A 22,440-nucleotide genomic window follows, 5' to 3' on the forward strand; every position below is an offset into this window, starting at 1 on the left:
ACTTTTTTAATGGCTGGATGTAAACATGAACTCAAACACATTTTATTTATTAAGATACACACTGAACCGCAAAAACAAGGAGATCAAAGATGAAATGGCTTAGACAGAAGTTTCAGTCTCTCTCCCCAGACTGTCTGGAGGTGAGTGAATGGCGCTTCATGAGGTTACTGGGGACCCCGGTCTGCTGGGTCTCTTGCTCTGCTGTCCTGTTATGACACGCGGTGCATGGCATGGCACATGGTCGGCATGGTAGATGCAGGGTTGCTGCCACACCCACACTCCCTGCTGGAGGCAAAAACAGAGGTCAAGAGGGAGCCCAGGGAAGTGCCTTCATCTTCAGAGAGTGACTGGGAGTTGCAAACATCCCACCTGCTCACTGCCCACCGGCCCAAATTTAGGCTCAGATGTGACATTTGAGCTCAGTCATCAAATGGCCACGCCGACCGCTAAGACGGTCAGTCTAGCTGGTGCCCAGTCTTAGCTGGTTCAGCTAAAATTCAAGAGGCTCTGTAATTAAATATCTATTTATAATATATCATGTAGTGCATATAAGATATGAGGACAGCTATATATATATGTAGTAAATACATTGATAGATGTATTGGGGGGAACAAGGTAAACATCAGCCAACTGAAACAGATGATCAAAAAAGATTTAGCCACACCAGCCCCTGGGACAAAGGCTAAGCTGCTTAGCCTGTCCCCAGGCTTCAGCCCAGCTAACTTCTTCACTCTGTCTCCCATGCGCTCAGAATCCCCCAAGGGCCTCATGCCTCTGCACAAGTTGTTCCTCTCCTGGAATGGCTTTGCTCCTTCTCTGCGTGACAAATTCACCTTTCGAGACTGAGCTCAAATGTCACATCTCCAGAGAAGCATTTTCTTATTGTCCCTCTTCTGTGTTTCCATAGCACCGCTTGTCTATGAATTTCTATGATAAAAATCACCAAAATGCATTGAAATGATGTTTTCATGTCTGTGGTAGGCAGAATACCAGTCCGCTCCCAAAAGCCCACAGTTTAATCCCTGGAATTCATGAATGTGTGATCTTACATGGCAAGGGGACTTTGCAAAGTCGATTAAAGATCCTGGGATAAGGAGATTCTCCTGGTGGCTAAGTCCATGTGGGGAGCTCTAATAAAGTACTAGAGACTGAGCTTATAAACAGCAGACATTCATTTCTCACAGTTCCGGAGGCTGGAAGTCCAAGCTTAGGACACTGGGAGACAGTGTCTGGCGAGGGCCACTTCCTAGTTCCGAGATGGCGCCTCCTCCTGCATCTTCACGTGGTGAAGGGACCAGGGAGCTCTCTGGGGCTCTCTCCTCAGGGCCCCGACCCCATCCATGATGGCTCCACCCTCATGACCTCAGCACCTCCCAAAGGCCCCACCTCCTGGCACTATTGCCTTGGGGTGTGGCTTTCAACGTATGAATTTGGGAGGACACGAACACTCAGCTTATAACACCTGGGTTATTCAGGCAAGTCCAACCTAACTCCAGGCCCTTCGAAGCGAGCAGGAGGCCAGAGTGATACCAGGACAGGACCTTGAGCAGGGTAGGCAGGCAGCCTCTGGGTGCTGGGAAGGGCGAGGGAACAGACCCCCTGGAGCCTCCAGAAGGAACCCAGCCTGCCAGTGCCTTGATTTTACTGCAGCGGAACCCAGTTCAGGCACCCAACCCCAGAGCTCTGAGATGACACATGCGTGCTGCGCAGGGCCACCGTGTTTGTGGTCGTTTGTCACAGCAGCACTGGGAGCCTCCTCCTAGGTCCTTCTCCCGCATTCGTTTGCGAGCAGCTCCAGGACCATGCAGCAAGAGCCCTTCTGCGTCTCTAGCACAGTGCCTGGGCACAGCAGGAACTCCAGGGATGAGAGCAATGGGGGTGCGGGGAGCCCCGCTATGGACTCAGGGAGGCAGGATCTCAACCCCTGCTCTGCCCCTCAGCATTGTCACAGCTTTGAGCACATTGCTTGCTTCAGGACTCCATTTCTTCACGTTCTTCACCAGATAGAGAGAACACTCACCTTTCAGGTGCAGTGAAATTGAGTAACACAGATTATATGGTGTGTCTATATTTTGGGTGGTAGCCACCGACAGTGGGGCCAAGGCCTGACATGACCACACAGGTGGCAAGCCCCTGGCCCCTCCGCCCCTCACTCCTTCCTGCTCCATGCTCCACACTCCCTCCCAGTCCCGGAGGACGGAAGGCTGAAAGCGAGGTGTTTCCGGGCCCTGCTCTCTGTGAGATCTCTAGGGGACAATCCTTCCTTACTCCTTCCAGCCTCTGGTGGCTCCCAGCAAACCGTGGCGCGTCTCTGCCTCCGTTCTCACACGGCTTCTCCTGCATGTCTGTCTCTGGGTCTCACTTCCTCTTCTTAGGAGGAAATAGTCATGTTGGATTTGGGCCCACCCTACTCCAGTGGGACTTCATCTTAACTCATTACATCTCCAAAGACTCGATTTCCAAATAAGGTCACATTCTGAGGTTCCCGGAAGGACAGGAATTTGGGGGCACACCATCCCACCCAGTGCACCCCCTCTGCCACTGCTATCTGCTGCCCTCACTCCCCAGGGACTCAGATACCTGACACACAGTCTGTCTCCATATCCCAAACTTGTCACTGGGCTGAGGACTTCGTCCCACTCAAGCATGACTCATCCAAGGCCTCGCCTCTGGGTCCCCTGACCTCCTTGGCCCTGGTGACTCACTCCACACCATTCCAGCCACCCAATCCCAGGCTCATCACGGGGACTGCCACCCTCTGCAGTGGCTCTCCCCTGACGCCACGCGCCCACACAGCCTCCTCCTGCCCAGGTTCTCGCCTTCAGATCACCCATCCAGTAATGAATCTGCGGGAGCTTGGGTTCTATCCATCAATGAATATTGCTGCCCTTGTGGGGCCAACACCCAGTGTTCACATAGGGTGAGCCTCTACACACTGGCCTTTCCCTCTGTGGGGCCCTCTTCCTCCTGGCATACTCCTTTCACCTCCATTTCACCTGACCCAGGTTCCACGACGCCACCAGCCGCCTGCCACTAACCTGCACTCCAGAGCTCCATTGTCCCTCCTTGGCACCACCAGGAAAAAAGCCAATTCTAGGGGCCCCTCGAATGCTCTGCCATTGCTACCCAGCCTGGAGAGCCTTAGAGAAGAACTCCCACGCCACTCTGCAGATCGGGCCCTGTGAAGTCGCCATCACAAACCTCCACCAGGCACTCCACACCAAAGGGTGTACACTCCCAGTTTCCAATCGCTCCTGTCTCCCTCCTAACTCAGGCGCTCTCCTCCTTCTTCAGAAATGACAGAAACTTCCTGAGGGGAAGGCGACCCCACCACACCTACCCATCTCTCCCACCTACTTCCTCAGTAGAGGGTGTGCCTGCCTGGGAATCCCCACTCAGGCTCTGGTCCTAGACACCAGTCTCCTCCTCTATTCCTCAGGGACCTCACTCTCCACTGCCTGCTCTCGCTCCCTCTTCTTCAGTGTTTCTTTTTTTTATTATTATTATTTTGAGACAGAGTCTCACTCTTATCGCCCACACTGGAGGGCAATGGAGCGATCTCGGCTCACTGCAACCTCCACCTCCTGGGTTCAAGCGATTCTCCTGCCTCAGCCTCCCGAGTAGTTGGGAGGCGCGCACCACCACACCCGGCTAATTTTTGTATTTTTAGTACAGACAGGGTTTCACCATGTTTGTCAGGCTGGTCTCGAACTCCTGACCTCATGATCCACCTGCCTCAGCTTCCCAAAGTGCTGGGATTACAGGGATGAGAGACCACGCCCTGCCCTTCTTCTTCAGTCTTTCTACCGGGTCCATCAGCGTTTATAATTGTTCAAGTCTCTCTCATTTTTAAAACAAAACAGGCTGAGTGCCATGGCTCATGCCTGTAATCCCAACACTTTGGGAGGCCAAGGCAGGTGGATCACCTGAGGTCAGGAGTTCAAGACCAGCCTGGCCAACGTGGTGAAATCCCGTCTCTACAAAAATACAAAACTTAACCGGGTGTAGTGGCAGGTGCCTGTAATCCTGAGTGGGAGGCTGAGGAGGGAGAATCCCTTGAACCCAGGAGGTGGAGGTTGCATGAGCTGAGATCGAGCCACTGCACTCCAGCCTGGGTGACAGAGCAAGACTCTGTCTCAAAATAAATAAATAAATAAACAGACAGACAGACAGACAAACTAAACGCCTTCCCCATCACTCTCTCCTCCAGCTTCCATCATCTCTCCCCTCCTTCTCACAGCCAGACCCCTTCCAGAGGGATCTCCACTGGCAGCCTCATTTTCCTTGTCTCCTTATCTCGTGGAAGCCCAGCTTCCCCCGTGACTCAGGCCACTCTCACCGAGCTTCCTGCTGACCACATCACAGGACCCCCAGACATGACTGGTCTCTGTCTTGCCTGCCATGGCTGCCACTTTCTCCTTTCCAGAACATCCCTCCCTGGATTTCTTGGTCACACACTTTCTTCCTATCTTACTGGACCTTCTGCCAGTGCCTCTGGCAGCCCCTTTCCTCTGCTTCAGCCTCAGGGCTGTGCGAGGACACTGACTTCTCATCCTACACAGTCTGCCTTGGCCCATCCTCCACTCCAATGCAGAGTCACCATCTGCAGTAGTCTCTGCGATGGATTCACCAACAGCTCTTCACATTGGAGGGTCGTCTCTCTGCCAGTCATAACTCTTCTACTCCCCTTTCCAGTGATCAATATAGGCATGGACAGTCTGACCAACTTGACTTGCAGAAGCAGCTCTGGTCTCTTCTTACCACTTGGGGCTCTGACGATGAGCCCACTGTTGGCTGTGGAATCTGGCTGTCCCATCAGCCGCAGTGAGGGGCTGAGTATAGTCATGTGTCACATAACGACGAGCATACATTCTGAGAAATGCATTGTTAGGTGATTTTGTCATGCAGACACCATCGAGTGCATTTACGTAAATCTAGACAGTAGAGCCCACTACACACCTAGGCTGGAGGGCATTCCTAGTACACCTGTGCAGCACGTGACTGTACTGCATACTGTAGGTAAGTGGAACACAATGGCACGGATATGTGCATCTAAACATATCTAAACATAGAAGAGGTACAATAAACATATGGTATTATATGGGCCCACCATCGTAGATGCAGCCTATCATTGATAGAAATGTCATTGTGCAGTGTATGACTGTACTAGAATCAGAAAAACTGAGTTAATGAAGGAGGGGTAAATTGGGGCCAGTAAGAGACAGAAGATAGAGAGCTACCAGATGCATTTCTTTTCTTTCTTTTCCCCCAAAGGGCGGTTCCTGCAAGGCATGATGGGTCTCCACAGCCTGTATGGAAGGTACCCTGTGTGACTAGCAACCAGATGTCACACAACAGCCATGGCGGGCTCAGTGAGGTAACCCTCACCATAGCTTCTCCTTCACTGCTTTACTCACCTCTTTCCCTCACTCTTAGGGGATTGTACTTTCATGGCAAGTAAGCTAAGTCACCTCCCTTCATAGACAAACACTATTCCGCTTTTGAAAACGATGACATATCACTTCACATCCACTGAGATGGCTAGAATCAAAAACTCAAGGAATAACACGTGTTGGCAAGGATGTGGAGAAATCAGAATCCTCATACCCTGCTGATGGAGGTTTAAAATCATGCAGCTGCTTTGGGAAAAGTCCAGCAGTTCCTCAAACGATTAAACACAGAGTTACCATGTGACCCAGCAAGCGCACTCCTAGTAATTCCACCCAAGAGAAACGAAGAGCTACATCCACATGGAGCTTGTGCACATTTATAGCAACATCATTCACAATAGCCAAAAAGTGAGATATGAGCCAAAGGTCCATCAGCTGGTGAACGGATAATCAAAATGTGGCCTCTCCATACAATGGAACATTATTCAGCCATAAAAAGGGATGAAGTGCTGACATATGCTAGGACATGGATGAACCTTGAAAACATTACGTCAACAAAGCCAGTCACAAAACATCACATATTATATGATTCCATTCATACGAACGTCCAGAACAGGAAATCCATAGAGACAGGAAGTAGATCAGTGGTTGCTGTGGGCTGGCGGTGGAAGTCAGGGGGTAAAGAGGCAATAACTAAAGCATATGAAGGTCTTTTCTGGGGTGATGAAAATGTTCTAAAATGGACTGCGGTGACAGTTGTACAACTCTGTGAATATACAAAAAACCACTGAATTCACAGTTTAAATGGGTGAATTGCACAATACATGAATTCGCTGTCACTAAAGCTGTTAAAAAATGGCATAGTCTGTATTGATTGCTTTTGAAAGATGTTCATGATTACTTAGTAACTGGTTCCACTAATGTGAAGTTGATCCTATTTGTGTTTTTTTAAACACATTTATGGATAGAAAAAATATTTGGAAATACCCCAAAATGTTAACAGTGGTTATCTCTAGTTGGTAGGATTATAGATGATTTCTTTAAAATATATTTTTCCACAATGTTTTACAATGAGCATGTGATGCTTTTATATGAAAAATATATATTTGGTAATCTACCTTAAGAATATTTCTTACAAATGGTTATTGATGTTATAATAAAAAGAACAGCAAGAACAGACTAAAGGCAAGACTGCTCACTTCTTGACACCTCCCAGTCTTTAGGCCTTTATGAGTGCATGATTCTTCCGTATCTGAAAGAGCTACAGCCGTCCTGTACTCCCTTCTACCAGCCTGTTCAGTACAGAGGCCACCACTCTGAGGGTTACTTAGTGATCTGAGAAGGCATGGCGAGGTGTTTAACTCAACAATAGTCAGCTCCCCTAGAGTAAGGCCACATGTGTGATGATCATTGTGGGGCAATTAAGAACTAAATAGTGCCATCGTGAGCAGATTTCCCTAAATGCTTAACTCAGAGTGGCTGACAGGGGCTGAAGAGAATGAACCCCATTATCCTCAACACACAGCCCACGATTAGCAGGGAAACAAAATCAACAACAGCTTTGCTTGAGGATAAGCAAATTTCAACCCCGGAAAATCTTGGAATGTGGTGACTGATATGGAGGCTCGGTCTTCAAGGGGGGTAGTCAAGGGGGTAAACTCAAACTCTCCCACTGTCTTTACCCCAGGCTGCATTCCTTCATGGGGGCCAGACTCCACAGGCACCTGGGCAAACACACATTGGGAACGCAGTGACAATCTCTACCTACGACTCAGAGGCCACGCTGACGGCCCTCAGCAGGAACCCCACGGGCAACCCTCCCACATTCCCACAGGACATCTTGGTCGGTGTAAGTGCAACAGCCACAGAGCCACAGGGTGCCTCTATGACTCCAGGATCTTCCATGGTTCATAATGTCCCAGTACAGATGAGAGGAGGGACAGAGTCAGAGAGGCTGGGTTGTATTAACACTGGTTTATTAGGTAGATAGGAAAAGATGAAGTCAATAGTCTTTAGCAAGCCAACTAGCTCAAGGAATAGATAGCTCCTTTCCATTCTGGAGACAACACAGAAATCTATTAATATTAAATATCGTCATGAGGTATGCACCTGCCCACAGGGGTATTATGATGGAAATACTGGGGTAGTCTGCAGGGCCAGGTAGAAATGACAGGAAACAAAGCCAGAGAAATTGAAATACCTCTTGGACCCCAGAAGACAGACGTACTGATTTCTGGGATGTCAGGAGCCCACTGTAGAGCAGCTGGATAGGTCGCTAAGAGCTTTCCCTTCTGCTTATCGGGTCTCACACACCTGGATAAACCAGTTATTGAAAGCTGACCTGCTAATGAGAAGCTTCTGACACTTGCTGGTGTTTCCTAATTGAATGGGTGACTGCCCTGCATCTCAGGGCCGGGGCTGCCGTGCCTCTCCATGAGGTTAGCAGCTTGATTTAGATCAGTGTGAGGGATGGGGAGCTCATAGTGGGGTCAAGGAGACACAGCACAGGCTTCTGAAGGGTGCCTTGTCCATTAGGGAGCACCCCATTTACAGATGGGTCATCCTTCAGCTCACCAGTTTCCCAGCGCATGACAGTGGGCAGCTTGTTTTTTTCCTACTATAAACAAATCTTCGATGTGACTTCGATGATCTACGGATGATCTACGTATCTGGTTGTGTGATCCTCAAGCACTTATGCAAGGTGGAGTGTAAACAATGGCCAAGACCCAAACTGCAACGTTCCCTGAAGTCCAACCTGCTTGGAGCCCTTGGGAACGTGTACAATGGTTAACAGGCTTGAGAGGAGTCAGCTGGGAGGGTGAGAGCGAGACTCTGCCCTGCAGAGGGACCGTTGAGGACGGACCCCTGCAGGCCGTCCACACCCACCGGGCGTGTCATCCTCAGGAAATGCAATCGGATGCTCAGAATTTCGCCCCTAAAGCGACTCAGGGCAGTCCCAGCTCAGGAAGACTTTTTTTAACCTTCTGGCTTAGAGCCACGACCACAGGCTGAGGATGCCACATCAACGGCGTCTCCTCGCCACGCTGCAGGCGTGACTCACGTTTCTAAGCCTGCAGGGTCCCCGGGCCGAGCGCGGCTACTGAGAGCCCAGCGTCCTCCCTCAGCCCCTGCTCATCTGCACGGAGCAAAGCCGCAGCTTTCTCTGCTGTCAGCGCTTTATACGACTCGGATGTAGGCTCTGAGCGGGTACGGGCCCGCCCTTAGACGGCGACCCGAGGGGCAAACAGGATGGAGGCGCCCTCCTTTGGAGACTGTGGTCTCGATTTTATGTGCTCCTGGGTGGTGCGGGTGGTTTGCTCTCCAGGCGTGAGCAAAGGCCACAAGAGGCCCGAAAAAATCACCCAAGGATGCAAGCCCGCCATTGCGCCGAGAAGGGTCTGGCCCCGCCGCCAGAGCCCGCGCCCCTCCGGGGAGGCCCGCGCGATCGAGACCCGCCGCCTCCCGGCCAGGCGCGGGACACCAGGCGAGGGGAGCCAGGAGCCGGGAGGGGCGGCGCCGGGCCCGCAACCCCACCCTGTCCTCCCTCCGCCTCCTCCCGGCAGGACCATCCCCTCCCAGGCCCCAGCTCCGCGGCCGCCCCCTCGCAGCCGGCCCGTCCCGCTCAAGCCCGCGTGCCCCGCAGCCGCCACGAGCCCCGCAGTCAGTGCCGAGGCTCCCGCCCGAGCGCTCGCGGGCCAGCGGTGGCGTGTGCGCACGTCATATGGGCCGCCGGCCTCCCATTGGTTGCGGCCGCCTCACCAGACCGCGTGCGGACCGGCTGGCGGGCGGGGCGGGGCAAGCTCAGGCCACGCCCCTGGGCGGTGCGCGCGGGCGGCGGGTAGGCCGGGCAGGGTCACATGATGCGGGCCCCGCGGCCCGCCATATAAACCCGCGCGCCCGCCAGGCGCTGCGGCCGCACTTGGGGCCGTCCCGGGCCGTGACTCCTCGTTTCCTCCCGCCCCGCCTCCGCTCGGAGAGCCCGCGGGCGGGCGCCTCTCGGCCAGGTACGCGGCGGGCTGGGATAGGGGTCGCGGGAGGGGTTTGGTCGCGCCGCAGCGGGTCCTCCCCGGAGGTAGGCGGGCGCGGGCCGCGCTGGGGCCGGGGGTGCTGCTCGCTGTGGGCGCGGGTCCGGTCCGCCGCTGGCCCCGGGCGGGCGCACGGGGGTCTAACCTTGGGGGGCGGCGCTGCCGCCTGGCCCGGGTGCCGGGGTTCGCGTCCCGCGGGGCCTTCCTCGCTCTTTGTCTCTTCTGAGTGAACTTGATGACCCCCTTCTTCCAGGAAGCGCCTCTTGGACGCGGGTGACCGATGCCCAGATTGCACGACCACTTCTGGAGCTGCTCCTGTGCGCACAGCGCGAGGCGCCGAGGCCCCCCGCGAGCCAGCGCCGCGGGGCTGGCGGCCAAGGTTGGGGAGATGATCAACGCTTCCGTGTCCGGGCCCTCCCTGCTGGCGGCCCACGGTGCCCCGGACGCTGACCCCGCGCCCGGGGGCCGCAGTGCTGCTATGAGTGGCCCCGAGCCCGGCGGCCCCTACCCCAACGGCCCCTACCCCAACACCTGGCATCATCGCCTGGTGCAGAGGAGCCTCGTGCTCTTCTCGGTTGGGGTGGTCCTAGCCCTGGTGCTCAACCTGCTGCAGATCCAGAGGAATGTCACTCTATTCCCCGAGGAGGTGATCGCCACCATCTTTTCCTCCGCCTGGTGGGTCCCTCCCTGCTGCGGGACAGCAGCTGGTGAGTACCCCTCCTGGTTCTTCTGGAAGTAAAAAGGGTGTCTTTTCGGTTGAAAGTACTTTTCAGCCTATAAGAAACATGCATTTGAAACTGGAACTATCCACAGATTGGAAGTGTGCATCTCCAGTCTTGGGATTTAGAGAAATGAAGGAGGGGTAGAGAGGACCTGGCACCCCCGAGGGCGGGTTCGGGCCACAGCTTTCTGAAGTTTGAGGAAGCACAGTGATGGAGATGAGGCAGGGAGATAATTGGCTGTTCAAGCAGGTGCTGTGCCAAGCTGACTGAGGGCCCTTCCCTCCTGGCGTCCGGGTACAGCCCCAGCTGTCATCCCGCGCCAGCCGCCCCGGATTGGCCGCCTGGGGAACTGGTGAGCAGCGGGACTGAAAGGCCATTGGTCGCGGCAGCAAACATGCTACCCTGCTGGATAACTGAAAACAAACCCGTCACATGTGTTCAGGAGGCGGTTGCCAGGGGAGCAACTTCTCAGCACTTCCTTTTGCCGGGTCGCTGAGTAAACTGTGGTCTGAAGCCAAACCGTCTACCCCCTGAACTGTTAGAGCTCTGTAGATTACGTTCTTAAGGAAAAGAGTAACCCCCTTACGGCGTTTAGATTTTCGTACACCCAAGCAGTAGCATAGATGCTGTACAATGTAACACTGGGTCAGTCTGAACTGTGGACACGGGGACTGCTGGGGGTGTGTACTAGACTTTCTTGGCTGTCATTGAACCGCTTTTATAGAAATGTTGAGTTAATCTTGGCCCAGCAGATCACTTACTGCTCCTGTAGTCACACAGCATTTGTTTATTTAACGAGCTTGTCGGGTGCTTTCTGCAACCTCAACTCTATAAGCTGTTGAAATGTTAATCCAAAAGTGAGCACCACAAGCCCCTATCCTTAAGCAGCTTAGAGTCTGGTGGGGAAAACAAACCAGTATGTTAGTGACTCCAGTGCAGTGCAGGGAGCATGCTGTTCGCCTTGTGGCTGACGTTTGTCAGCTGACTGCTGACCATAGGCTTCAGATGCTTTGCTGTGTTCATTCCTTACAGCAATACCACGTGTAGCCTCATTTATAGATGTGGAAACTGAATCACAGGTGAAGTCACATCCAAGGGTGCGCAGGTAGAAACAGGCCAAGCCATCGTTGCTAACTGCTCATGCTGCCTCGGTAGGTGTGTCTCCTGCACTGTGGAAACACATTGCCTCAGCTGACTCACTGAAAACAGCAAGCAGCAAAGAGTTTTGTAAGATTAACAGAGGGCTGTGTGTTCAAGAACTAGGACGTGTGTCTGTAATTATTAAGTAGTGAGTAGAATGTTTTCATATTTGTTCTCGGAGGGACGGGATCCACTTTCGTTTTTCAAAACACTTTAAGTATGTGGCTGTACTAATTGAAAATTTTTTGAGAAATATATCTAGATTTAAAATTCCATGTTTCATATACATTTGGCAGAATAGTTTCTTTCCTTTAATCAAAAACTTGATCTTAGAAATGAAATGGTTTAGCCTTCAGTATTTGTAATTGGAGCCTCAAGGGTTTCTAGGAATATCTGGACAATTTCTCATACTCTTATATTGTACTTTTTTTTTAAACCATCAGCCAAGAGCATAAGTAAAATTTTTCATAGTATTTTTTTGCCTATTTAGTTTTTAACCTTAAAAGGTAAGATTAAGCTACAGTGAAGTTAATTTGGGGGGATCCATTTTTCAAAACTCCAAAGTTAGAACATGATTAAGTATAATAAATTGAAAACTGAACATTTTTTATCTGAATGTTTGACGCAAACTGTGTTTCCTGTTTCTCAGTTGAACCTAAAATGTGTATTTCTTTCATACTAGACTGAGGTGAAACAATTGCAGGGTTCTCAAGAGCCCTGGGACACAGTGACCCTTGTGTCCCAGCATCCAGCCCCGCAGGCCGGCACCCCACTCCCCCCTACAGACATTCATTCCTGCCTTCTTCATTTTTGCCATTTTACCTCTCTTTTGGAATGCCATTCCTTCCCACCTGTCCAAATTCCAAGTTCGTGTCTATAAAGAATAACTGTTCCAGACCACAGTGATCTCTGCTTTCTCTGTGTCCCAGTTACATAATCCTTATAATTTTACACATGAGAAAACAAACATGCAGAGCCGTGTCCCATCAGAGGGCAAGCTGGGATTTGAGGCTGAGTTTTCTCTTCTTGGTCTGCTGTTCTTTCCACAACTTGAGGCTTGACCATGCGGGAACCAGATGGAGAATAAGTGAAGCCTGTGTGGGGCTGTCTCACCCTGTACTTGCCCACGGGCATGTGTGCACGGTAGGTGCTCAGTGTCTCACAGTACATGCTAGAACCCCCGAAAATCAACTCCAGGGCCACTCTAGGAGCATGTGACCCAGACTGTCAAAGTCACATCAGCAAATATGTATCTCATCACGTGCCCAATCCCAGTACTGGGTGGTAGCAGGAGTGTCAGAGCTGTGATGTGACAGGGTGTGGACAGATGCTAACCTTTTTATTGTAAGATAGAAATCACACTGGATGAAAAGACAAGGTGAACTACTTAGTCATTTAAGTTCTGTGTGCTTTAGGCAAATGTGGATATTAAATATAAGGTTACATATTGCTCATATTAATATGAATAATCCCTGCTTGATTCCTTTCTGTGTTTACTGAGACATGTTTAACTACACTAAGTAATAGTGATTTTTAAAAAACTTTTCTAAACAGTACAATTTTGTGGGAGTGGTACTCAAGGAGAACAAGAATATAAAATCGCTCTTAACTATTAAGTTATAGCTGATAATTTTTTCTAGGAAAAGGACTGGTTTGAGTAATGTACTGTGTTACTAATGACCACGTTGAAATTCTGGACCTTGAATCTGCTGTATTCTAACATTGTCATCTTTTTTTAAAACAGCCGTTGTTGGCCTACTGTACCCCTGTATCGACAGTCACCTCGGAGAACCCCACAAATTTAAGAGAGAATGGGCCAGTGTCATGCGTTGCATAGCAGTTTTTGTTGGCATTAACCACGCCAGTGCTGTATCCTTAATTTTCTGTGCTATGTCCAGAGTATCTTCTTAGGTTCTATATTGAAGCGTTTTGTTTTGTTATATACTCAAATGACTCCATGTCATAATACAGACATGATGGTGGTACCTGCCCATTTCAAATTACTAACAAGAGAAAGAAGAATGGGGCTATCGATGACTCTATAGTAAAATGTATTGTTTTCTGGTCAAAACGCTAGCAGCATTTTATATATAGCTTTCAGCAAGTTTATTCTTATGGTTAAGTTTTTGGCTCAGTGATGTCAGGGAGATTCCAGGTGATCTTAATGATTGTGTAACCTGTGTCCAACAAATCCTTTCTTTAGCTCATGACACAGTTTTTATGGACAGTGAATTATTTGTGGTACAATAATAAAATACCCATGTTTTTAACCCTTGTGGTTTTCTTCCTGTTTTTGATCTTATTAAGAATCAGCAAACTTTTCCTTAACTTTTACATCACCAGAAATTGGATTTTGCCAATAATGTCCAGCTGTCCTTGACTTTAGCAGCCCTATCTTTGGGCCTTTGGTGGACATTTGATCGTTCCAGAAGTGGCCTTGGGCTGGGGATCACCATAGCTTTTCTAGCTACGCTGATCACGCAGTTTCTCGTGTATAATGGTGTCTATCAGTAAGTGTGTGTTTTCAAATATTGGCTTTGGAAAGCTTACTTAACTCCCATTAAAACATCCACTAAGCTTAGATATTTTCATATTTTATTTGGTTTTTATATAGAATGATATAGATTTAGGCATGAAATGCTCAAAAATGCTGCTATCCATAACTTAATGCAAAGGAAAACCAAGTAGTAGCAGTTACAACCAAACATTCAAATATGAACATTTTGTAACATTTGATGGCTGATTCTGCATATCCCCACTACAGAGAATCTGCGATGCAGAATTGAGCCAGGTGAAATTGACTGCTAAGGTATGGTGTCTTTTCTTGCTCCAGGTATACATCCCCAGATTTCCTCTATATTCGTTCTTGGCTCCCTTGTATATTTTTCTCAGGAGGTGTCACAGTGGGGAACATAGGACGACAGTTAGCTATGGTAAGTGAAATGATCATATTATCTTCTAAAACTTGCATCTCTTTACCTTGAAAGAATTACTTTACATGATATGTTCAAATTTGTGTTTATATATTCTGGTTCAGACTTGAGTGACAATTACTGAGCAAAGCTTATATTTTAAAAAATAGGTAATGATACCCAGGTAATTCTTTGCTAAATTATAAAGATTCATAGATGCATAAATGCATAATATTTGATCTAGAATAGGAACTAGAGCCCTCACACTGCCCCTTTGAATTGCAGATGTGGTCAGTGTTGTGAATTCTTGAAATTTCTGTAGTAAGCAGTAGAGAAAGTGACTGGTGTGTGAGTGTCCCCTCCTCCTTCACCATCAGAAGCAGATCTGGATGACCTCATGCAGTGATACTTTACTCCCTGAGCATCAGTCCACCAGTGTTCCTTTTCACAGAATCAGAGTGGATGCAGATGATGCTGGCCTCAGTCCACAGTCAAGCAAATCGAGCCTGAGGCTGCAGAGTCTGTCTCGGGCCAGGGCAGGGCCTGGTGTTGGCGGGCAAGGGGACAGCCTGGTTCAGGCGGGCAGCACCTTTCTGTGGGGCAGGTGGCCCTGGGCATGGAGAAGTGCTGATGAGAGCACCGCTGCACGTGGCCGGGTCACCATGTAGCCGGACTGTCCTGCCTGAACACTGCATCTGTTCTTGCTGCAGGAGAAAGCAGCGCTACCCCGCAGAGCTTCTCTCACAGCCGCCCTGACGGAGATGGAAAGGTAGATGAATGCCAGGATGGCTTTAGCAGTTCTCATTAGTTCAAAATTGACATCTTAGCACTTCAGTTTAAAAAAATAGAGGTGGACTTTTAAATGTTATTTTGAGTTGACTTTGGCAGGCTGAAATAAAGTAAATTAAAAAAAAAAAAACCTAGAGCTGTTGCTCTCGGAGATAAGCTCTGGGAAAACTTATCTTGGTACCTCATGCTATTTTTAAAACAGTACATTTATTTTTGCCAGCTGATACCCTTCTGTGAGGAGTTGAATTTGAAGGCCACTTGGCTGTTTCACAAAAAGAGAAGTAATTACAAGTAGAATTTGCAGTGTTCCACTGGTTACTGAGTCTCTGCTGCCAAATTTCTCGTGATGGAGAAGAAAGGACTTTGCTTACTTTTTTTTTTTTTTTTTTTTTTTGAGACAGAGCTCTGGAAGAGCCCTGGAGTGCAGTGGTGCCATCATAGCTCACTGTAACCTTGAGCTCCTGGGCTCAAGCAATCCTTCCGCTTCAGCCTCCCGAGTAGCTGGGACTACAGGCACATGCCACCATGCCCGGCTAACTTTTTTATTTTTTGTGGAGATGTTATCTCCCTGCGTTGTCCAGGCCGAGCTCGAACTCGTGGGCTCAAGCGATCCTCCCACCTTGGCCTCCCAAAGCACCGGGATTATAGGCATGAGCCTGGCCTTGCTTTTTTTAATATTAAAAATCTGGTCAGATGGTCCCACAGGAAAATAGTATGTTGTTTTCATGCATTCGCCATCATCCCCATTAATAGTCTTCAAAGGAGAGCTGGCAACTCCATCATTGCTTTCTTGCTTTGAGATTTTTGTTCCGGTACTCTTTGGGAGAGAATTCCTAAGAAGGTTTTTAAAATAAAATTGTCCTCAACCAGATTGACTAATTACACATTATAACTACAACTTGAATAACATTTAAAGAGTTGGTTATTTCTGTATGATAGGTTGATGCTGTTATATGTAAAGGCTTTTTAAATCGATTTTAAGAAATAAGCATTATTTTGGTGGAGGTAGAAATTTCACAACATTCATAAGTTCTGAACATCTAGAAATGGTTGGAGGAAACATTTTCAGTTTTGAAGATAGTTTCATTAAGTAATCCCTGCTGTGCTCCTTTGCTTACAGAAAAAAATGTTAAAGATAACTCAAAATAGGATAGTTGGTGTAATTATAATTCTCCTTACTTCAGCTTTCTCTTCATCCTTTTTATTCTTTAAACTTGGGGGGAAAATGTTTGGATGTTCTCGTATCTTAAAACTGGAGGAGAGAGGCCAGGCGCAGTGGCTCATGCCTGTAATCCCAGCACTGTGGGAGGCCGAGGCGGGCGGATCACGAGGTCAGGAGATCAAGACCATCCTGGCTAACACAGTGAAACCACGTCTGTACTAAAAATACAAAAAAAAAAAAAAAATTAGCTAGGCATGGTGGTGGGTGCCTGTAGTCCCAGCTACTTGGGAAGCTGAGGCAGGAGAATGACGTGAACCCGGGAGGCGGAGCTTGCAGTGAGCCGAGATTGCGCCACTGTACTCCAGCCTGGGTGACAGAGCGAGACTCCATCTCAAAAAAAACCAAACAAACAAACAAACAAATAAAAAAAACTGGAGGAGAGAGATCACCGCCTTAATCCCCTTCCCTACTGGGCTATCACATGAAACTGACCTCAGAGGTTCTAAGCCTAACCCCGCCTACCACCATTTTTATTCATAAAAACTTAAATCCTTACCTCTGGATCCCAACTGTTACTCTTTTGTCTCTTCAAAATTTGCAAACTCATTTCCGTCCATCAAACCCCAGAAATGGCCCAGGGGCTTCACAGTGCAGTCCCCTCCCTCCTACCGCATCCATTCCTCAGGCTGTGCCCCACGTCACATTCGTGGTGCGTGTTTTCTCCCAGGGCAGCCTTCCCCACATTCCACTCTTGTCATACTGTTGACTCACAAAATGAAAGTGCCTGGATGTTCCAGGGATAGTATCTACGAGCTATTGGTTTAATGTTGAAACCTACACCAAGTAGGGCTTTGTGAAGGGAGGTGACGAGAGTGAAGTTGATGACAGTCTGAAGGTGAAGAGATTCCGAGGCTCAGTTCAGTACCGGGACCAGACCCGCCCAGATCCAGGGTAATTCGAGGTCTGTGTTTGGTGCTGATGGTTTTGCCCAGTGCGCTTGACACCCTGTCCTTCTTAGCTGTCTCAGTTCTCTTCAGATGCCTTTGTTCTAACTTAGGCTTCCCTCCCTTAAGAAGAAACGTAGTTACTTGCAAGAATAACCATGCGCAAAAGTTACAAGTTGGCTTTGCTTCAAGCTATATGGTCTCCTAGCTTTTTCTTTCTTTTTTTTTTTTTTTTGTTGAGACGGAGTCTTGCTCTGTCACCCAGGCTGGAGTGCAGTGGCGCAATCTCAGCTCACTGCAAGCTCCGCCTCCCGGGTTCACGCCATTCTCGTGCCTCAGCCTCTCCAAGTAGCTGGGACTACAGGCGCCCGCCACCACGCCCGGCTAATTTTTTGTATTTTTTAGTAGAGACGGGGTTTCACCGTGGTCTCGATCTCCTGACCTCGTGATCCGCCTGCCTCGGCCTCCCAAAGTGCTGGGATTACAAGCGTGAGCCACCGCGCCCGGCCTTCTCCTAGCTTTTTCTACGTGGTATTTCCCCCCACCGAAATGCCGTTGTCCTTTGTGTCCGAAAATACAGCAGAAACATTTGTTACCAGCCTGTTAGGGGTTTTTTGTTTGTTTTTATTTTTATTTTTTTTGAGACAGAGTCTTGCTTTGTCACCCAGGCTAAAGTGAAGTGGCACAGTCTTGGCTTACTGCAACCTCCGTCTCCCGGGTTCAAGTGATTTTACTGCCTCAGCCTCCCAAGTAGCTGGGATCACAGGCGCCCACCACCATGCCTGGCTAATTTTTATATTTTTAGTAGAGATGGGGTTTCGCCATGTTGGCCAGGCTGGTCTCGAACTCCTGACCTCAGGTGATCCAGCTGCCTTAGCCTCCCAAAGTGCTGGGATTACAGGCGTGAGCCACCGCGCCCAGCCCAGCCTGAATATTTAAAAGAAAATGAGTCTGTAACCATCATTTATAGAACTTGTAGTTGTTGCTGTTTGTAGCTTCAAGTCTTTTCTCAAGAGTAAGCTGCAAACTGCCAACAGCAATCAAGCCTGTCCTGCTTCCACTGCCCGGCCCCACTGGGCCACCTGGAGGCAGAGTCCCACCCACCTCAGTGTCAGCTTGGGATTTAATTTGCTGTTCCTGTTTTTGATTGACCCAATTCAGCTGCTAATGATAATACTATTATTGTTATTGAGGGTTTACATTTATTGGGCTCTTACTGCTGCACAGGAGGCATTGTGCTAAACGTTTCGATTGTTAGCCAGTTTAGTCCTCATAACACAGCTCTTTGAAGTAGAAACTATTATTAGCCCATTTTTAAAAGGGGAAATTGCAGCTTAGGAAGATTAAACAACTTGGCCAAGTGGGTGGCGGAGGTGGACGTGGCACCATGCTTCTCATCAGTATACCACACTGCCCTTTCAACACATGGCTCGCACCTGCCTTCACCCTGGAAGTAGGTTTACAGCAGCCTGTGTTGGTGTCTGGGTTGAGAGGAGGATCCATATTGCCATTTACAATGTGCCACCATTAGGCAACACTGCTGCAAGTCCCTGTGCCACATGTCAGGTCCGCCCGGGCTGGCTGTCATTCATCTCTGGCGTCTTTGTGTTCTTACGCCAATGCCAGGCCTCACTGTGGCCTCTGTCGACCAGGGATTCTAAAAGCCCGCTTCCCATTTATTTATCAGCACATTAGTGAACAGGTAGTCAAATTTTCTTTCCAGGTTGCTGCCAAGAGTTTGCTCTTTTGTTTTCTCACTGCAGTTTGTATAGAACCCTCCTAGTGTTCATATTTAACAATTGGCTATGCTTTCACATTATCAATTCCTAAAAGCATGTATGTTTCCTAGAAGATTTTATTGTGTGTGTCCCCAGGGTAGTAACTGGCATACCTGGGTGACTCAGCCCAGACTCGTGACTTTCTTACCTGTCTGTTGAGATGAGAGGATCTTGTGGTTTTCTGGATGAGTCATCTCCTTCATTGCCAAAGGTGAGGAGCTCAGCTCCTTCCTCTGAAAGTGAATGGAGGGCAATTAAGTAACGTGGGAAGTCACGATTCTGAGGGAAAAACAATCTGTATGGAGGTTTCTCTTTTGCCGTTTAGCAGAAGCTCCGTGGCCTCAGGAAGGTCGTTGAATCTCTCTGGGTTTGCTGCTTCGTCAGTGAAATACTGTTCACTATTGAGAATTTACCCGAGGTGCCTGGTCATAGCAGTAACTGCAGTGTCTACCTCTCAGAAGCTCTGTGAGGGTCAAATGAGGAAGAATATGTAGAAAGGATTTCCAAACTGTGAAGCTCTGTGTGAACTGAGGGCAGAGTTACTATTCAGTATTACAAAGCATGACCTATTTCCAGTGTCTGTTTCAACAAACTGCTGGTAAGGTGGGTTATTACACAAGCATCAGATACTAATAAAGGTTTGTGGCAAAAACCTCCCTTCAGATAAAGGTTCAATCCTTTAAATTGCAGTTAGAACTTTCAGGAACCTATCATACCCTAAGCATCACCATGCTTTGATGAAATTGGGTGTTTCCTTTATATAGATATTAATTTATACTTTCACCAATATCTTACACTTATATAACAGGCTTTATGTAAGGGCCTTAGCAGCGTAATTTCACCTGAGGCAGAGAATTATCCTAATTTTGCAGGTGAGAGCTGTGGCTCACGGGGCCAGAGCCATGAAGACGGCGCAGGGGAGCTGGGAGAGCTGGCCGTGGGCTGTAGTTCTCTCCACATGTCCCACGTCTCAATCTTGTTTCTTCAGTCAAAGAAAGTGTTAATCTTTCCCATGTTAGGACCTACTTAATTGGTAATTAAAATATTTATACATTTAGTGCTAATTTTCTCTTTCCTTTTTTTTTTTCCTTTCTACACATAGGGTGTTCCTGAAAAGCCCCATAGTGATTGAGTCTTCAAAACCACCGATTCTGAGAGCGAGGAAGATTTTGGAAGAAAATCTGATTGTGGATTATGACAAAGATTATCTTTTTTCTTAAATAATCTATTTAGATCGGGCTGACTGTACAAATGACTCCTGGAAAAAACTGTCCACCTAGTCTAGAATAGGGAGGTGGAGAGTATGACGACTCACCCTGAAGTCTTCCCTTGACTGACTGCACTGGCGCCTGTCTGTGCCCTGGATCATTCTGCCCAGGCTGCATGGGTTCAGGCAGGTGGCAGTTCCCCAGGTATTAGATTTCATTCATGTGATTAAAACAAGTTGCCGTATTTCAAAGCCTTGAACTAAGACTCAATTACCAACTCTCAGTTTTGTATCAGTGCCCAAAGGAGGTAGGTTGATGGTGCTTAACAAACATGAAGTATGGTGTAATAGGAATAATATTTATCCAAAAGCTTTTTAAAAATAGGGCTGTGTTTAAAATAAATAAATAAATAAATAATAAAAAAAACAACAACAACAAGAAAAGCAGCAGTGATTATAGAGAGGTCACACTCTAAGTGGGGTTGCGGTGTGGCCACGCCTTCACAGTCACGCTCGTTCATCCTGCAGTGGCGTGTTTACATGGTCACAAGTGTGTGTATCACCAGTGGGTCAACTGTGCTTTTCATTCCACCCGTGGAAGTTTGTGTAGACAATCTTACTGAGCAAAAGGCAATGAAAAGTCTTGGTTCCCACACTGCGATATATTGGAATTTTCACCTCAGTTTATGAAGTTTATTTCGAAATCCATAATCATCTAAGAATGAATACCTGTCTGCCACGTATTTCAATCTTAGTGAGCCAAAATTGTTTCCTTGTTACTAGAGGATATAGAGATGACTGTTTTTTGCCACAGCCCTATGGAATTTGCAATCTGTGATTGCCTTGTAAAAAGGAGAGTGCATATGTCACTGCATTAAACATGTGGTGTTTCTAAATAGTCAGTGATATTGGTGAGCACAACGTATTCATTTAATGGCATAGACCATACCAGACCTAATTTGCAAGTATTGGGTCTTAAACTTCAAGTGCAATGTATATGAAAACCAATCTGAGCCTTGTATCTCTTAAATATTTATTTTTTTTAACGTGTGAGATGTTCGAGAGAAGGGTTCTCCATTCATTTCAGTGCTGCATGGAGGAAACTCGGCAATGATTTCTTTCAGTTGTGAAGTTCCTTTCGTGTTACACCCTCCACTGAACCCTCAACCTTCGAAATACTCCAGTTTTGTGGGTTTAGTCATTTTTACTTACAAATTTACCTTTTTGTATTTTGCAATTTACATGTGTTTGGTTTGTTTTAAATTCTGTGAAAGTGGCTTGATTAAAAGACCCCTTTTAAATGGAAGCCACCAGTCAGCAGAATGGAAGCTTAGAGGAACTTGCCTGTGAGCGCTGGTCTTTGTGTTTGGTTTTGTGTATAGAATGATCTTTGCTGGGGTTTTTTGCTTTGTTTTGAGGGAAATGTCTTGGAGTAAATTTTAAGTTCCTGGAGCTAATTTGTTTTAGAGGAATTTTTTTTTTTTTTTTTAAATAGGATCATTCTGAACTTTGGAATGACCCCCTTATATATTTTCTGAAAATGAAAACGGTTACATGAAAAAAAATTTCCAATGAAGATGTCAGCATTTTATGAAAAACCAGAAGTTATTAGATGAAAGCAGTGAGTGAATCTTTAAAACAGACTTGATGATGCACAAACAATAAGTCTTTCTCTCCGAAACCAGAAGTAAATCTATATCTGTTAGAAATAATGTAGCCAAAAAAAATGTAAATTTGAAGTTTTTTTTGCCAATAGTTTATAGAAAATATATGAACCAAAGTGATTTGAGTTTGTAAAAATGTAAAATAGTATGAACAAAATTTGCACTATACCAGATTTGAACATCTAGTGAGACTCACACTGATACTAAGTTTTCAACCTTGTGTTCTTTTTGCATTCATTTTTTACTTTTATTAAAGGTTCAAAACCAAGTGTTGTATTTATGTTTGTTTGCTTTTTAAAAAACAGTTGGGGTGGTATTCTCTGTTTAGGATGTTAGAATTTGTAATGGAGAAATATTTTGCAGTTCTTCAAATTTTACTGAATTTTGACACAACCTCTTGGGAAGTATTTGAATTGTCCTTCAATATACGCAGGGCATTGGTTCCAGGATACCCCACGGATGCGAAAATCTGCATACTCAAGTCTGGCACTTGGCCCTATGGAACCTGCGTACACTAAAAGTCAGCCCTCCGTATACGTGGGTTTCACATTCCGCAAATAAACCATGTTTGGCTGGAAAAGCTCCCTGTATAAGTGGACCCACAGGTTCAAACCCTGTGTTGTTTAAGGGTCAAGTATGTGTTTTTCTTATGGTAGAAAGTTAAGTGCAGCACAAGCTGAATTGAACCTGCCACCTTACCCCTCCCC

General features: G+C 47.5%; 1 protein-coding gene and 1 long non-coding RNA gene across 3 annotated transcripts; one reads left to right on the forward strand and one right to left on the reverse strand.

The window, feature by feature from the left end:
* Window positions 1-20: 20 nt before the first annotated feature.
* Window positions 21-9,078, reverse strand: LOC131381304 (uncharacterized). The gene is made up of 2 exons (XR_009209956.1): window positions 7,732-9,078; window positions 21-282 (listed from the first exon to the last, which is right to left on the reverse strand). It is a non-coding gene; the product is annotated as an uncharacterized LOC131381304 (long non-coding RNA).
* A 177-nt stretch (window positions 9,079-9,255) lies between these two features.
* Window positions 9,256-22,001, forward strand: INSIG1 (insulin induced gene 1). 2 transcript variants are annotated; one of them, XM_032753194.2, is made up of 7 exons: window positions 9,256-9,394; window positions 9,669-10,122; window positions 13,022-13,146; window positions 13,621-13,787; window positions 14,111-14,210; window positions 15,199-15,269; window positions 19,965-22,001. In XM_032753194.2, the coding sequence occupies exons 2-7, from the start codon at window positions 9,696-9,698 to the stop codon at window positions 20,080-20,082; spliced, it is 1,008 nt and encodes a 335-aa protein (XP_032609085.1). In that variant the 5' UTR covers window positions 9,256-9,394; window positions 9,669-9,695; the 3' UTR covers window positions 20,083-22,001. The 2 variants fall into 2 exon arrangements, with proteins under 2 accessions (XP_032609085.1, XP_032609084.1); XM_032753193.2 differs by lacking the exon at window positions 15,199-15,269.
* The last annotated feature ends 439 nt before the right edge of the window (window positions 22,002-22,440 follow it).

Source organism: Hylobates moloch, unplaced genomic scaffold, assembly GCF_009828535.3.
Source record: "Hylobates moloch isolate HMO894 unplaced genomic scaffold, HMol_V3 SCAFFOLD_1, whole genome shotgun sequence".
Classification (NCBI taxonomy): domain Eukaryota; kingdom Metazoa; phylum Chordata; class Mammalia; order Primates; family Hylobatidae; genus Hylobates; species Hylobates moloch.

What these genes read in the sequence shown, in the direction of transcription:
- INSIG1 (XM_032753194.2), top strand. Translation starts at nt 9,696, where the DNA reads ATGCCCAGATTGCACGACCACTTCTGGAGCTGCTCCTGTGCGCACAGC. An exon ending in TAGGACGACAGTTAGCTATG is followed by an intron (nt 14,211 to 15,198) that starts GTAAGTGAAATG and finishes TATTTTTGCCAG; the next exon opens with CTGATACCCTTCTGTGAGGA. An exon ending in AAAAAGAGAAGTAATTACAA is followed by an intron (nt 15,270 to 19,964) that starts GTAGAATTTGCA and finishes TTCTACACATAG; the next exon opens with GGTGTTCCTGAAAAGCCCCA.